The 15,490-nt window shown below is 36.3% G+C and overlaps 1 protein-coding gene across 1 annotated transcript; it reads left to right on the plus strand.

Annotated features, from left to right (window-relative positions):
• Window positions 1-1,120: 1,120 nt before the first annotated feature.
• LOC143247564 (protein obstructor-E-like) lies at window positions 1,121-15,074 on the plus strand. Its single transcript, XM_076495845.1, has 5 exons — window positions 1,121-2,012; window positions 9,713-9,928; window positions 11,133-11,321; window positions 12,293-12,455; window positions 13,705-15,074. Exons 1-5 carry the CDS (start codon window positions 1,967-1,969, stop codon window positions 13,874-13,876), a joined length of 786 nt encoding a protein of 261 aa, XP_076351960.1. The 5' UTR covers window positions 1,121-1,966; the 3' UTR covers window positions 13,877-15,074.
• The last annotated feature ends 416 nt before the right edge of the window (window positions 15,075-15,490 follow it).

A 15,490-nucleotide genomic window follows, 5' to 3' on the forward strand; every position in this document is an offset into this window, starting at 1 on the left:
AAAATGGGTCAGCTTTGTGCAATCCATACCAACAGACATCCTCCCCCCCAAAAACAAACAACATTATATTACTCTATGTGCTGTATGAGATTAACCTCTGCATATAACATCTCGTATAAAGAACCGGTGTAGTTACGGTTTGTTAGTTTGTTTATATAGACAGGAATTTTAAGATACAATGAATAAGAAAATACATTTTGACACGAAAGGCTTAGTGTTTCAAAATACAATCTGTTGTGATAAAAATCGGATACCAAATATAATTCTTGAACTATTACTCGGTTCTATTTACTGTTACATGCATTACAATCCAACTTATTTGGAAGATTTAGATCTGACCTTTAGCCGTTATAATAGAACAGAATGTACTGTATTCATCGCTATTTAGGCCGTTCTATTGTCTTTACCGGCCCGGCATGGCCTAGCGCGTAAGGCGTGCGACTCGTAATCCGAGGGTCGCGGGTTCGCGCCCGCGTCGCGCCAAACATGCTCGCCCTTTCAGCCGTGGGGGCGTTATAATGTTACGATCAATCCCACTATTCGTTGGTAAAAGAGTAGTCCAAGAGTTGGCGGTGGGTGGTGATGACTAGCTGCCTTACCTCTAGTTTTACACTGCTAAATTAGGGACGGCTAGCACAGATAGCCCTCGAGCAGCTTTGTGCAAAATTCAAAAACAAACAAACAAACAAAAATCATCACATTATAATGCACCCACGGCTGTAAAGACGAGCAAGTTCAACGACAGGTTTGTATCCCGCCTCATAAGTAGAGTGCCTTTACCATCAGACCATAGCAGACCCATTCAAATATTAGTTTTGGTTTTAAATATAAATCACAGTTTCAAGAATTATTTTCGACCTGAAACTTTTAGTCATCAATATCCAATAGAAAAAAACAAACTTTGTTTCTCAGCACCTGACTGATAAGCACCAAAACTGCTTATCTTATAGCTGTATTCTTACTCCAAGGTCTATGTGTTTGTCAGAACCAGTACTGATATAACCGAAATCTGACTGCAAAGCTAAACAGGTCTGATGCACCTGCAGTAGATCGAAAAGAAGTCAAACTGGTTACTAGTCTATCATCTAACATTTCAAATACAAACCTTTCAACGTATAGTTGTGGTCGCGCTTTGTCATCGTCCAGAACAATCAGAAACCTGCGTATTATTTTCAAACTGTTACGCCATCGTTGAGGTTTTAAATCTTAGCAAAAGGCCCAATTTTAAAAATTCCGATAATTTGAATGACACAGAACATGTTGTACATTTGAGCTTTATTCAGTTTTTAATCTTCCTCGTAATCTGAGGGTCGCGGGTTCGAATCCCCATCGCACCAAACATACTCGCCCTTTCAGCCCGTTGGGCATTATAATGTGACTGTCAATTCCACTATTCGTTGGTAAAAGAGCAGCCCAAGAGTTGGCGATGGGTGGTGATGACTAGCAGCCTTCCCTATAGTGTTACACTGCTAAATTATGGACGGCTAGCGCAGATAGCCCTCGTGCAGCTTCGCGCGAAATTCAAAACGAGCAAACACCATCAAGTAAATATAGATTTAATTTAATTTATAAATATAGAAAAAGAAATAACGTTTATTTTGAATGAATCATTTATACGTCTGTAATAACAGAGAGAGACTGATCGTATAACACGATCTCTACTGAATAATAAACAAGAGTAAATCACACCGACATTCTACCCACTGGCAGTCGGTGTTGTTGAATCGTTTTCTTACTAGGTCAGAAAAACAGTTCACGTGACCTGAAGAGAAATTCAAAATCTTTCCAAAACGTGATCGTCTTCTTTTGAGAAAGAGCCAATGAGAACCCGCACCTGATGCGCCAGTAGATGTCGAAACTTTAGAGGTTGGTACAAAACCACCGAAACAACTCTGAACAGTCAGAACTCGTTTGAAACTTTCCAGTGAAGAATCTTCAGACTGTGTTTTACCTTCCTTATATTAAGATGAAGATATACCTGGCGGGATTCCTCTTCCTAATTAGTGGCTCATGTAAGTAGCGAAACTTGTTTTACTTGCTTAGAACGCGCCAAATCGACCTTCCGCAAAATATGGATGAGTGAGAACTGTTACTTAACGGTAGGAAGGATAATACTTATTAAAATATTCTAACATTTAATTTCAAAATAGGTTCTGGAAGATATCGTTTAACGTAGCTGTCGGACAATTACTCAGCTGTCCCTACCTGTGTTAATATGTTGTTAACAAGATATTATCGAATTTTGCCAGGCTATTGTAATTTCTCAAGAGTCTCTGAGAAAGTGAACAAAATGTGTCTGTCTATATGATTATTTTGGGTTCCAAAAATTAACAAGAAACTGTATCGTTATACATATATTGAACTCGCTTTGTAGCGGTTATATTATAAAAGATATGAAATTTGTATTCAGGACGATTTTTAGGCCTTAAGATGCTTCGGCAACAAGAGCCATCAAGCGAAATTCACTCCAGTGCACTTTATTTATAGTGTGAGAAATACATAATCAAACTGACTGACGCTGGTCTCATAAGAATGCACAAAGGTTCTCGAGCAGATTTGTTATAGTAGCTGTCATGTATCGTTACCAGCTATAGGAACATAAATAACCAGTCAGATTTGTTACAGTAGCGGTCATACGTTGTCACCGGCTGTAGAAATATAAATAACCAGTCAGATTTGTTATAGCAGCGGCCATATATGGTCACCGGTTGTAGGAGCATAAATAACTAGTTTTTTTTACTTAACAATTTAAATATTTACTACGGTATCACTTTGTCGGGTGTACGAGAGTAATAAGCTTGAAATAAACCCGGTTTTTCTTTTAGCGGGGCCCGGCATGGCCAGGTGGGTTAAGGCGTTCGCTCGTAATCTGAGGGTCACGGGTTTGAATCCCCGTCACACCAAACATGCTCGCCTTTTCAGCCGTGAGGTCGTTATAATGTGACGGTCAATCCCACTATATTCGTTGATAAAAGAGTAGCCCAAGAGTTGGCGGTTGGTGATAGTGACTAGCTGCCTTCCCTCTAGTCTTACACTGCTAAATTAGGGACGGCTACCGCAGATAGTCCTTGAGTAGCTTTCTGCTAAATTCAAAACAAACAGACAAACTCTTTCAGCGAACAAACAAACATTGTTACTGTCTTGAATTTGTCTAACGTAGTATTTAACATAAGGATGTATACAATAGAAATGACAACTTAGATCAATAATACAGAACAAAAAAGACCAAGGACCGGACATGCAAAATGTAACTTGAATTAGAAAATAGAGGTAATCCTCAATAGCCTGTGTGTGTTTTCTTATAACAAAGCCACAACGGGCTATCTGCTGAGTCCATGGAGGGGAATCGAACCCCTGATATTAGCGTTGTAAATCCGTAGACTTGTCCTCAATAGCTGTGGAACTTGAAATTCCCTTTGCAGGACTAGAGTAAATTAATCTAAGAAACATTTTTTCTCTCCTTTTTATTAGGTATGTTTTCGTGCTCCAGTAATATCAAGTGTTAGAAATGTGTATGTCAGATTCAATTTTATTACTCATCAGGACCTCTACCAATCTACTCTCAAATTGAAATTATTTTAGTTAGGATCAGAATAAATTAATCTAGGAGGTACTAGCCGTGATAAGTCTAAAGGATTTGACCTCTTGATTCAAAAACTGTAATTACATCTAAAATCGGCCAAGAAATGAGGGATTTACGAGCTAAAAGTGTGTATTTGAGAAAAAAACATAGATTGTTTGTTTGTTTTGGAATTTCGCGTAAAGCTACTCGAGGGCTATCTGCGCTAGCCGTCTCTAATTTAGTAGTGTAAGACTAGAAGGAAAGCAGCTAATCATCACCACCCACCGCCAACTCTTGAGCTACTCTTTTACCAACGAATAGTGGGATTCACTGTAACATTATAACGCCCCCACGGCTGGGAGGGCGAGCATGTTTGGTGCGACCGGAATTCGAATCCGCGACCCTCAGATTACGAGTCGAACGCCTTAACACGCTTGGCCATGCCGGGCCTAGAAACATAGAACCATTCTATGAGCCGTTATGCCGCGGCTGAAAATACTTGTTCAATCGCGAACATTGCGTTTTGCAACTATTTAGTCATTAAATCTTTACAAACATATGGGTTTTGTCACTTTATTGTTTCATTGGTGTTTATTCCAGTTATTCGCTCAAAGATACTCAAGGGCTCTCTACGCCAACCATACCTAGTTTCAAGCCCCCACCCCCACTGGCCCAGCGTCAAGTTAGTGACCCTATAATGCTAAAAAATAAATTTTGTTACCGTAGTGGGCATATCACAAATAATCCATTGTGTAGTTAGTTAACAGCATCTAGAGTCAAATCTTGGACTACTCCTGTATAACCGAGTAATGGGATTTGACCGTCACTCTTCTAACGCACCCACGTCCCCAAAGAAAGGAGAGAGAGCAATAACAAAAGGAGAATGACAGGTGTACAGTCTGGTACGTTAACTTCTAAGATATAACTTTAAATTATGTCACTCAGGCCAAACTGGTGTAATATTATATGCATGTCACCTGGTAAATGTAAGATAACTACATAGCACTGTCGTTCGTAGCTACAGGTTTCTCATTTTGTTATAGTTATACGTACATGTCTCTCAAACCAGTATAACTATAACTATGCAACTCTCAATCCGGAATAGTTAGGACAACATGTTTGTCAATTCGGTATGCTTATAGCTACGTACGTATCTCTCAATCCGGTATGGTTATACTTAGATGTCTCTTAATTCAGTATAACTATAGTTATATGGCTCTAAATTAATTATTGCCACATGTCTCAAAATACAATATACCTATTGCTTCATGATATACCTATTGCTACATGATATACCTATTGCTACATGATATACCTATTGCTTCATGATATACCTATTGCTACATGATATACCTATTGCTTCATGATATACCTATTGCTACATGATATACCTATTGCTTCATAATATACCTATTGCTTCATAATATACCTATTGCTTCATGACTCTAAATCCGGAACTACTGCTCACACTGACACCAGGTGTACGAGAAAGTAAGATCTCTACCAATAAAGAACTAATACGTTTCTACAAATTAGATATTCCTTATAGAGGAAATAAACTACTTACAATATATAAAGCCCCGGCATGGCCTGGTAGTTAAGCCACTCGACTACGACGGTCACGGATTCGATTCCCCGTCACACCAAACGTGCTCGTCATTTCAGCCATGGGGACGTTATATTGTCACAATCAATCCCACTGTTCGTTGGTAAAAGAGTAGCCCAGGAGTTGGCGGTTGGTGGTGATAACTATCTGCATTCCCTCTAGTCTTTCTTACACTGTTGACTTAGGGACGGCTAGCGCAGATAGCCTTTGTGTAGCTTTGCGCGAAATTCAAAAACAAACAAACATACAATATATATTAATCTCTTTCTAAAAAGGAGAGTCACGTGACAAATGTTAAATGCTGATTAGTAGTCGGTTATTCTTCTATATTTAAAAAAAAAAACAATTTTCTTTTCCTGTTTTCAAAATTATTTCAAATCTAATTACTGGGCCGCCTTCAGGGTTAAAATTATATTTATTAGTTCCTGTGTAGAACAATAAAATTACACTTAGAATTTTTATACCACGAACTGCACTGCTAAACAGTAAAGCAACCTTTACAGGAACGTGCAGAAAAAAAAAATGATAATTGAAAAGAAAACCATTCTTCAGTTAAAGTTTGTTGAATTTCGTGCAAAACTACATGAAGGATATCTGTGCTAGATGTCCCTAATTTAGTAGTCTAAGACTAGAGGGAAGACAGCTAGTCATCCCACTAACACTTGGGTTACTTTTTTTAGAGTAATTCACCATAACATTATAACGCCACCACGGCTGAAAGGGCGAGCATGTCTGGTGTGAAGGTGAGGTGACCTTCAGATTATGAGTCGAGCGCACTGACCACCTGACCATGCTAGACCCTCAAATAAAGGGTACAATATTCTAGAGAGAAACAGAGTCTAATTAAAATAAAAGGAAACGGGACGTGTACGCTTTTATGAATCGTGTCAAGAGTCACTTTGACTAACCCTCCCCGCTCAGGAGTTACATTGTTTTAGGTCATAATATTTCTGACGCGAATATCTCGAACCGGTTTTAAAAGAGGGAATCATATATTTTCAGGAAATAAAATGATAAAAAGTTGTTCTAAGTAAGGAAAGGTTCAAAGGTCATTGTTCGATAGCTGCCTTACTTTCGCAGATGTTTTCTAATTGTTGTTACATGACCTATTTTACCGATGCAAAGGTTGGGTCTAGGACCGACGAGCGTGACCTCTAGTGTGTCGTAGAGATAAGATAAAAACGTACAAGGAAAAAGAAACTGATTAACTTAGAAGAAAACTTAAAATGGAACAAAAAGAGCGCGAGATTTAGTACAATGTTACGTGACGAGAAAATGGTACCAGCTAAAGTTGAACAAAGACAACTCATATTTACACACACAATACAGTAGTATTTTCCCCTTTCATTTTCATTTAGATTCATTAGTCCCTCGGTAACACCAAAAAAACTGATAATCTAATCATTTCACCAGTGTAGATAATGACAAACAAACCAAAACTCTTTGTTTGTTTGCTGAATTTCGCGCAGAATTACTTGAGATCTGTCTGTGCTAGTTGTCTGTAATTTAGAAATTATAGACTACATGAAAGGCACTTAGTCAACACCACACACCGTCAACGAATAGTGAGATTGACCATCATAATATAACGCCCCTACAACTGAAAGTGGAAGCTTGTTTGGAGTCGTGTTTCGAACTTTTGATCTGCGAAACCTGTCCACACTACAAATAGCTTGTTTGTAGTTAAGCACAAAGCTACCCAATGGGCTATCTGTGCTTTTCCCGCCTCGAGTATCGAAACCCGGTTTCTAACGTTTTAAGTTTAAAGACATATCATTGTGCCACTGGAGCCTACGGATAGCAGAATCAAACAATGGAAACTCTCGTAAAATGACTATTGATACGGACAGAAAATACAACAAATAATTGAAGAGTCATGATTAATATTTCAGCCACTCATAAACCAACCCAGAATTACTGAGTTTTACCCAGGAAAATTAACTACAATTTCAGAATCATTTATCAAAATCAGTTTTCAATTTTTGCGCGGCGAAAGTGTGATTGAAGTTACCAGAAGGCCAGACCCTCATGAAGAGCATAAATATGGAAAGAAAGGAAACATTGAAATGGGTTCACATTGTGATCCAGCAGCTGTATGAACAGTAAAACATTGAACTGTGTTCACATTGTGATCCTCCGGCTGTATGAACAGTAAAACATTGAACTGTGTTCACATTGTGATCCACCAGCTGTATTAACAGTAAAACATTGAACTGTGTTCACATTGTGATCCTCCAGCTGTATGAACAGTAAAACATTGAACTGTGTTCACATTGTGATCCAGCAGCTGTATGAACAGTAAAACAAAGAACTGTGTTCACATTGTGATCCTCCGGCTGTATGAACAGTAAAACATTGAACTGTGTTCACATTGTGATCCACTAGCTGTATTAATAGTAAAACACTGAAATCTGTTTACACTTTGATCTTCCAGCTGTATGTACAGTTAAACGTTTCATGCCATCCCCCAAAGTAGATGTAGAGCAGTGTAAAAGGAACAGGAAGAGCAAGATGCTGTAACGTAAATGTGTTTTGAAGAGATTGGTTTGTTACAAGATTTGGACAATGAGATTGAATACGTACTAGAAACAGTTTTATTATTATTAAGTACACATTCGTATTGATGAATAAAATTATTGGAACTAAAATAATTTTAAAATTTGCTAAAATTAGTTTTTCGAATCATTCCTCTGATTCTGTGGGAAGTTGGGAGCTAACAGATCGTGTTCTCCTAGTTATCCACGGCCAGAAAGGAATTTTAAATTCTGGAAGCTTCTCTGGCTTTTTTTAGACTATTCTGCACCGATTGCGCACTTTTTCCGTTTACTTTTGATACCTTAAAAAATAGCACTGCCGGAACTTCATAATAAAATGAGCTGCACACATTACAATTAGAACTGCCTCAACTAAAGAATCAGTACTAGAACTGTCAGATAAGTGTAAATTGCTTGCTTTTGAATTTCGCGCAAAGCTACTCGAGGGCTATCTGCGCTAACCGTCCCTAACTTACCAGTGTAAGACTAGAGGGAAGGCAGCTAGGCATCACCACCCACCGCCAACTCGGGCTACTCTTTTATCAACGAATAGTTTATATTCGACACATTATATCGTTTCCACAGTTGAAAGGGCGAGCATGTTTGGTGTGACAGGGATTCGATCTTGCGACATCAGATTACTAGTCGAACGCCTTAACCACCTGATGCAATATGTGTGGTGGTGGGAGGGGGAGGTCTATGAGCCATGCCGAGCCATCTTGCCTCTATAATATTGATCTTATTGAATGCGGTAGCGTTATAAAAATAATATTATAACGTGTTCTTTCGTTGGGCTGATTGTTTTAAATTATTTGGTGAAAATAATTCCAAGTCCAGTTTATGTAACGATAACATATTAGTTTATTTCTCTCTTAACTCTTGCTGTAGGATATTTTCACTTGTAGTTGTGCACAGTTGTAGGCCTAAGCGTTTTGGTCTCAACAAAATTTCTTTGCTAACCGAAGTATTGACTTAATAGACTACATATCCGCTGAATATGCATGGTCAGTCATTAGCTTCTCTGTATTGATATTCAATACACAAAATGAAATAGGACACGCCGTTGTAAATCATTGAACAAACTTAAACACACACTCTAACCACTTACTCATATTTATAACTAACTGTATTCTTGTTCTTCAAAGTTTCGCAGAATTTCTAGATCATTACATTAACGTTATTAGTAGCTTCCTCTAGGTCACGGTTAAAGTAAAACATTGCTACATTCACAAAACGTGAAACACTGTTAACCGTTGTCATTTTATGGCCGCATGTTGTTTTCGCCCACAATTAAACAATACACTATCTGCTCTTTCCCTGATGGGATTGCGGTAAGTCTTCACAGTTACGACGCTCAAATCAGGGGTTCGATTCACCTCGCTGGACCTATCAGATAGCCTGATTTGGCTTTACTAAAAGAAGACACACACACACTATCTGCTCTCTGTGGATCATAGGGAATCGAACCTCGGATTTTAGCGCTGTGACTCCGTAAACATACCGCTGACCAAATGATGTCAATCTGTGGTCGCAAGAGAACTTAAAACACTCACTTGGATAATGTATACCCACACACAGATTCAAAACCGTAACGTTACATCAAAGAACAATTAAAGGTAATACAGATAACACTACTTTTGGGCCTGGCATGGCCAAGCGCGTAAGGCGTGTGACTCGTAATTCGCGGGTTCGCGCCCGCGTCGCGCTAAACATGCTCGCCCTCCCAGCCGTGGAGGTGTATAATGTTACGGTCAATCCCACTATTCGTTAGTAAAAGAGTAGCCCAAGAGTTGGCGGTGGGTGGTGATGACTAGCTGCCTTCCCTCTAGTCTTACACTGCTAAATTAGGGACGGCTAGCACAGATTGGCCTCGAGTAGCTTTGTGTGAAATTCGAAAAACAAACAAACAGTACTTTTACGTCTTGAAATTATTTATTTAGGTACGTTTATCTTTGTCGATTGTTTTTTATTTTCGTCGACAAATTTCTAGCATGCATTATTTATTTTCAGGTTTGGGACAGAGGTCGCGAGAGTTGAAATGTTCTGAGGATGGTTTATTTCCTCATGAGCAGTACTGTGATTACTATTATGAATGTAAAGATGGCATAAAGACACTTCAAGAATGCCCCAACGGTCTTGTTTTCAGAGGCAAACGTCGGGGTCTTTATGAGAATTGTGATTATCCAAAGCGTGCTGGATGTCCAGATGGAATTCGTACAATAGGGCGTAAGTAACCTAGAAAAGTATATATTACAAAGAAACATTTGTACACTTGATTTATCTAAGTTCATCTGTGGTGGAAATTGGAAATTGAAAAGCTACAAAAAAGAAAACGTTTTATCGTGTTGTTGTTTTTTTATTATTTCTCTAAAGTTTACAAATTGTATAGTAAGTAAGATTTGCATTTAGACGAGGTGCGATGTTACGATTACTGGTACACGAGTTAGAGTACAATCGCACCAGTAATCGAAATGTCGTAACTTGTTATATATATATATATACTTAATTAGTTAGATAACTTCAAACAAAACTATTAATTAAGATTATTGTTTTAAAAGTATTCTTATTTAGATGAAGAATTGTTGTCATTCTGACATGGAACTTTCAACGAATCTTCGGGTGGGACAGTATGTGTGGTGGTGGTAGGGGAGGTCTATGAACTTGCAACGTTAATATCTAAGGTTCGATTCTCCGCTGCGGGCACTGCAGACAGCCCACTGTGGCTTTACTGTGAAACAAACGGATATCACATTAATACTGGAAAGCCAAGCTGGTGAGATCGTGAGAGAAAAATATAAAACCAAAAGTTAAAAAACTGAAAAAGGATATCAAATAGTGGAATGTTGATACAGTAACATTTTCTGCCGCAAACAATAAAGTAATAGTAATAAGTAAGTTGTTTCAAGCTGTACTGTAAAATGAAAACATTAAAAGAACAGATTTTTGTAATTTTGAGAGGTACAAATGTTTGGAAAATAAACAAAACTAAATAAATTACTGCAGACTATCGCTCTCATTTTCGTAGTTGCTTTACAAGCTATTAATATTTACCTTGAAATACGTTTTCTTGTTTATAGTTAAGTGCAAGGCTACACAATAGGCTCGTTGTATTGTGCCCACCACCCTTATCAAAGAGCGATTTGTTGCTCTGGAAGCCCGCAGGCATACCGCTGAACCACCGAGAACATTTGTTTTTGTATATTTCTAAACATGTATTTTTGTAACATAAAAAAATATATTATTTATCTTTACAAAAAAACGAATCATTGCTTAAACAGAGACTTTAAGGTTGATGAGTTTTCCTGCTGACAGGAATAAATTATTTCCTTTGAATTAAATATGTTTAAATTTATTTTATTGCCTTCTTTAGATATTTTACAAAGCTGGTGTAAAATTGTTTTTTATCCTTTTTTAATCTTTAATTCTACAGAATCTCCTATTGAAACGGACCATTGTAAGTGGTTGTGGGGTCGTTTCCAGCATGAGACTAGCTGCAGACGATTCTGGGAGTGTTGGAACGGAACAGAAACACTTCATAATTGCCCTTTTTCTCTTCTGTACAACAACGAGATTGAAGCTTGTGATTGGCCTAGTAACGTGCAGGGTTGTCAAGCGCATCGTAAGTAGTTTGGCTTCATTATCTACATACTCACAAATACAATATAATTAAAATACACTAATTTTTAGTTTTATATTCAATGTTACATTAAATTAATCACACGGCCTATACTTACTGCTCGAAATGTAATTGATTTTTATATTATCTACAAAAATACCTAAAGAAAATTCTTTATTAATCGAAAAAAAATCATATGACGAATTTCAACACGATTTCACATCTGTCATCTGATGTGAGCCTAAAGAGAAAGCCTTTATATATTTACGTAAGATTTTTAAAATATAATTTCCTTTTCTATTTCATTGAGGAATTTTATTCAATCTCAATTAGATTACGTTCTGTTCTCTTTCTACAGCTTTAATATTTTGAGGTTTCAAATTATTTTCTCTTACATATTATTTTATTCCAAAACTAGAAATATATATATAGACAGGCGTATTTCTAGAATTGATACAAAGTGCTCTAAACTGTGGTGTACATTTCATTAAAATATAAAAATTCGAAATATTTCTGAAATCTATTAGCGGGCCTGGCATTGCCAGGTGACTAATACACTCTACTCGTAATCTGAGGGTCGCGGGTTAGAATCCTCGTCACACCATACATGCTCGCCCTTTCAGCCGTGTAAGCATTATAATTTGACGGTCAATCTAAGTATTCGTTGGTAACAAAGTACACCAAGAGTTGGTTGTGGGTGGTGATGACTAGCTGCCTTCCCTCTACTCTAGCAATTAGGGACGGCTAGCGCAGATAGCCCTCGAGTAGCTTTGCGCAAAATTCAAACCAAACCATTTATTAGCGCTAGAGCGCAAGTATTACTATTTTTTATAGTTGTTATTTACATTATTATAATTTTATTTTACAGGATTAAAATGATTCACAAGTTTTTATTTAAGTGTTTTTATATTGGTATAACACTTTCAACAGCAAATTTATTATTTTATAACAATGCCTCTTGGCCTGGTTTTCAGCTGTCTGCAGGGAAGTACAACATGGGCCAATACCTATCCCCTCAAGATGTGTTATCTACTGGTTTTGTAACAATGGTTTTCCTCAGCTGTACCGTTGTGCTTCTGGTCTCGCCTTCAGTCCTACAACCTTGAATTGTGAATACGCACAAACTGTCCCAGGCTGGTAAGATTTTAATTTGATAGGCCTTCTAAAAGGTCCTACAAAATAAATCATTTTGGTGAACATAATTTCAAATTAAACAGGAAAATACCGTTCTCCCCAAATTAGACATAAGCAAAAATTGTTCAATATATATATATATATATATATTTAAATATTTTGTGTCAAAAGTCTTACACATCGTATAATTTTTATCTGTAATATATAAGTCAAATCCCTTTCCATGTCTAGAAGGCGCTGAATTATGTCGTAATATACAGAACTGCAGTGTTAAGCCTACAATTTAAAAACTGTTCAAATGAGCATCAAAACTTAATGCTGTAATAACAACAAACCCATGACTGGAATCAACCTATCGACAAATCTGGCATAAAATATATTTAACAGCAGTAATAGTGCATTTTTTTTTATTTATTATCCTTTGACGAATATTATGATCTCTAACTAACATACAGGAATTTCATTATGAAAATTTATATATTTAGTTAATTATATCACAAAAAAACTTTTATAATAAAGCATATGTTTTAGCCTGTAAGACTAATCAATATTTATTATACTAAGTTCTTTCTCTGGCCATGCAAACCTGGAATCTCTACTTTTTGAAAATACTTCGATATTTAGTTACACTTGTAATGTGAATTTCCGAGTTTTCAAAGGATCTTGAATGTGAAAAGATGCGTTAAAGACGTGGACGCAATTCTGGGGAGAAACAATTGTACACTATATGCATTATGGAATATAACATGGGACGGTAGGATACTGACTTGCAATTCCATACGTGCTTTTGGGTTTACTGGCAGTTACAAAAACAAGCAAGCTTTAGTTGAAGGCGAATGGGAGTCAGCCGAAAGACACTTTCCCGTTCTTTAAACGGTCATTTAAGGAAACTTACGTTTAACGTTTGAATATTCAAAATCCCCGGAAACAGGCATATTTATTGAAAACTTTGAAGTTCTCGTGTGTGTGAAGAGCTACACATTTTGTTCTATGTTATGATCATGTGAAATTCAGAATACAAGCTTTTTTTGTGCTTTCCGTTGAGCGACCAGTGAACTATTCTTAAAGTACGAAAATATTTTATAATGTTGACGATAATTTAACTGGCTCTCAATGCAGGATGGAATGCTACATCCCAACTGACACTAGTATGTTGTTCCCTGGATAGCTTCTTATGGTTTAGGTTAAATGGGAAATGTGTGTTTTTTAAGCAAAATAAGTTATTGACAACTTTTGATTTCAATCGTTTCAGTGAACCTCCTCCAACAACCCCAGCACCACGGGAAGAGGAAAACAGACGAGGGCCTAACGACATCCAACCAATTCGACAGCCGCAGCCTCCACCTAAGCCCGCTAAGCCCCTAAACAATGAAAAGCCTGCTCCTGTTAGGCCTAACTTTGGGTCATACCAGGGTCGTAATTAGTTTTTGGTCATTAGCAAGTATGGAGAATAGAATGCGTATCATTTTAGCTGGCTTAAGCCGTATATATATATATATATATATATACCAACAACGAGGATGCAACCTTGTTACATCTATTCCTTGAAAACTTTGGTTGTTTCGTACTTAGGTTGAAATTATTACAGTAAAGATAGACTTTGAAAAAATAAGGCTATATCTATTTACTTTTTTCTCTATTATTTTTATCTAACGAGAATATTAAAACCACATTATGTTTTAAATATTTCCAATAGTAAATATTTTGATTGAATATATCATTTCAGGTTTACTTGTTGTCACTTATGAGAAGTTCTTTAACTGTTGTCATACTTAATTCAGTGTTAAAATATAACTAAAGTTAGAGCAAACAACACGTTACAAACATTTTGTCAGTTTCGCTGTTGTTTTTCAAATAAATGTTATCCAATATTTTCAGATACTTTAGAAACATAATCATTCAATTAAACCGAGTGTTGCCAATAAACAATGTTCAAAGAGTTCATATTAACTAACATAAGTTCAAACTGTGAATACATTTCACCAAATCCAGAGAATTACTGGTGTTATATCACTGTAAAGAACATTTAGAATGATTTTTGTTGCTTGGGTTACACCTGATGAGTTAAAGTGGTATCAATTAGTGTTATGTGTAAATTCTAATAATGTATAAAAAAACAACAACAACATTACCGCCATTTGAAATAGTCATGAGACTTGTGCATTATTTTATTAATTTTAAACACCTTTAATTATACCCATTGAGAAAAATTATATTAAATAGACAACAACAGATCAATTATACATAGTTTAAGGTATTGATTCTCAATGTATTTCTTTCATTTTGTTTTAAATAATATCATTTAATCTAAATGTTAATACATTACACATTAATGATTTCCTTTTTATGAATAACTTTTCTGTTTCCAGTGTTCTTTTGCGAATGCAAATCATTGACAGTTTATTGAAAGGTTTTGAAACTTAACATAGATGGTGCTAGCCTCAAAAATCCAGTTAACCTCAATAATTGTTAGTGTGAAGTATAAAGATATCGATAAAACGAAATGAAAATCATAAATGTTTATACAGTACAGTTAAAACAGCTCTCAGTAAATCTACATGTAGATGTCACAAAATGTATTTCTATATGTGACTGTAAATAAATGAAAGCCTATTCCCATCATTTGTTTTATTTTGGTTTTATTTCAGATAAAACAGTGTAGTCAATAAAATGCCAGAACAACCACTCCTTTTATGTCTTAATATTTCATATTCAAAAATACATTAATATGTAACAATAACTAAATACAAAATTAAATAACAGTTTTCTTAAATCTAAAAGTAAGTTACTTAAGAAAATTTCAAATAATATGTAACTCTTAATTCTGTGAAAACACAATATACTGCATGAGGCATAAGTGCTATGTGCATTTCCACAAGATCTACGAAAGTCTTCTATTTCAAGAGTAATTAAAATCAAAAGCGAGAGTAACAAATATACTTATTTCCTGAATTTCACATAAATATGTCATACTGAGTACAAAATGCATATCTTATGATTCGTGGAATGCGCACATTTTACTGCATCACAACAGCACA

The sequence above is a fragment of the Tachypleus tridentatus genome, chromosome 3, assembly GCF_004210375.1.
Source record: "Tachypleus tridentatus isolate NWPU-2018 chromosome 3, ASM421037v1, whole genome shotgun sequence".
Lineage (NCBI taxonomy): Eukaryota > Metazoa > Arthropoda > Merostomata > Xiphosura > Limulidae > Tachypleus > Tachypleus tridentatus.

Coding starts and splice junctions, on each gene's coding strand:
- LOC143247564 (XM_076495845.1), top strand. CDS start 1,967: ATGAAGATATACCTGGCGGGATTCCTCTTCCTAATTAGTGGCTCAT. Junction 11,322..12,292: donor GCAGGGTTGTCAAGCGCATC/GTAAGTAGTTTG, acceptor CCTGGTTTTCAG/CTGTCTGCAGGGAAGTACAA. Junction 12,456..13,704: donor GCACAAACTGTCCCAGGCTG/GTAAGATTTTAA, acceptor CAATCGTTTCAG/TGAACCTCCTCCAACAACCC.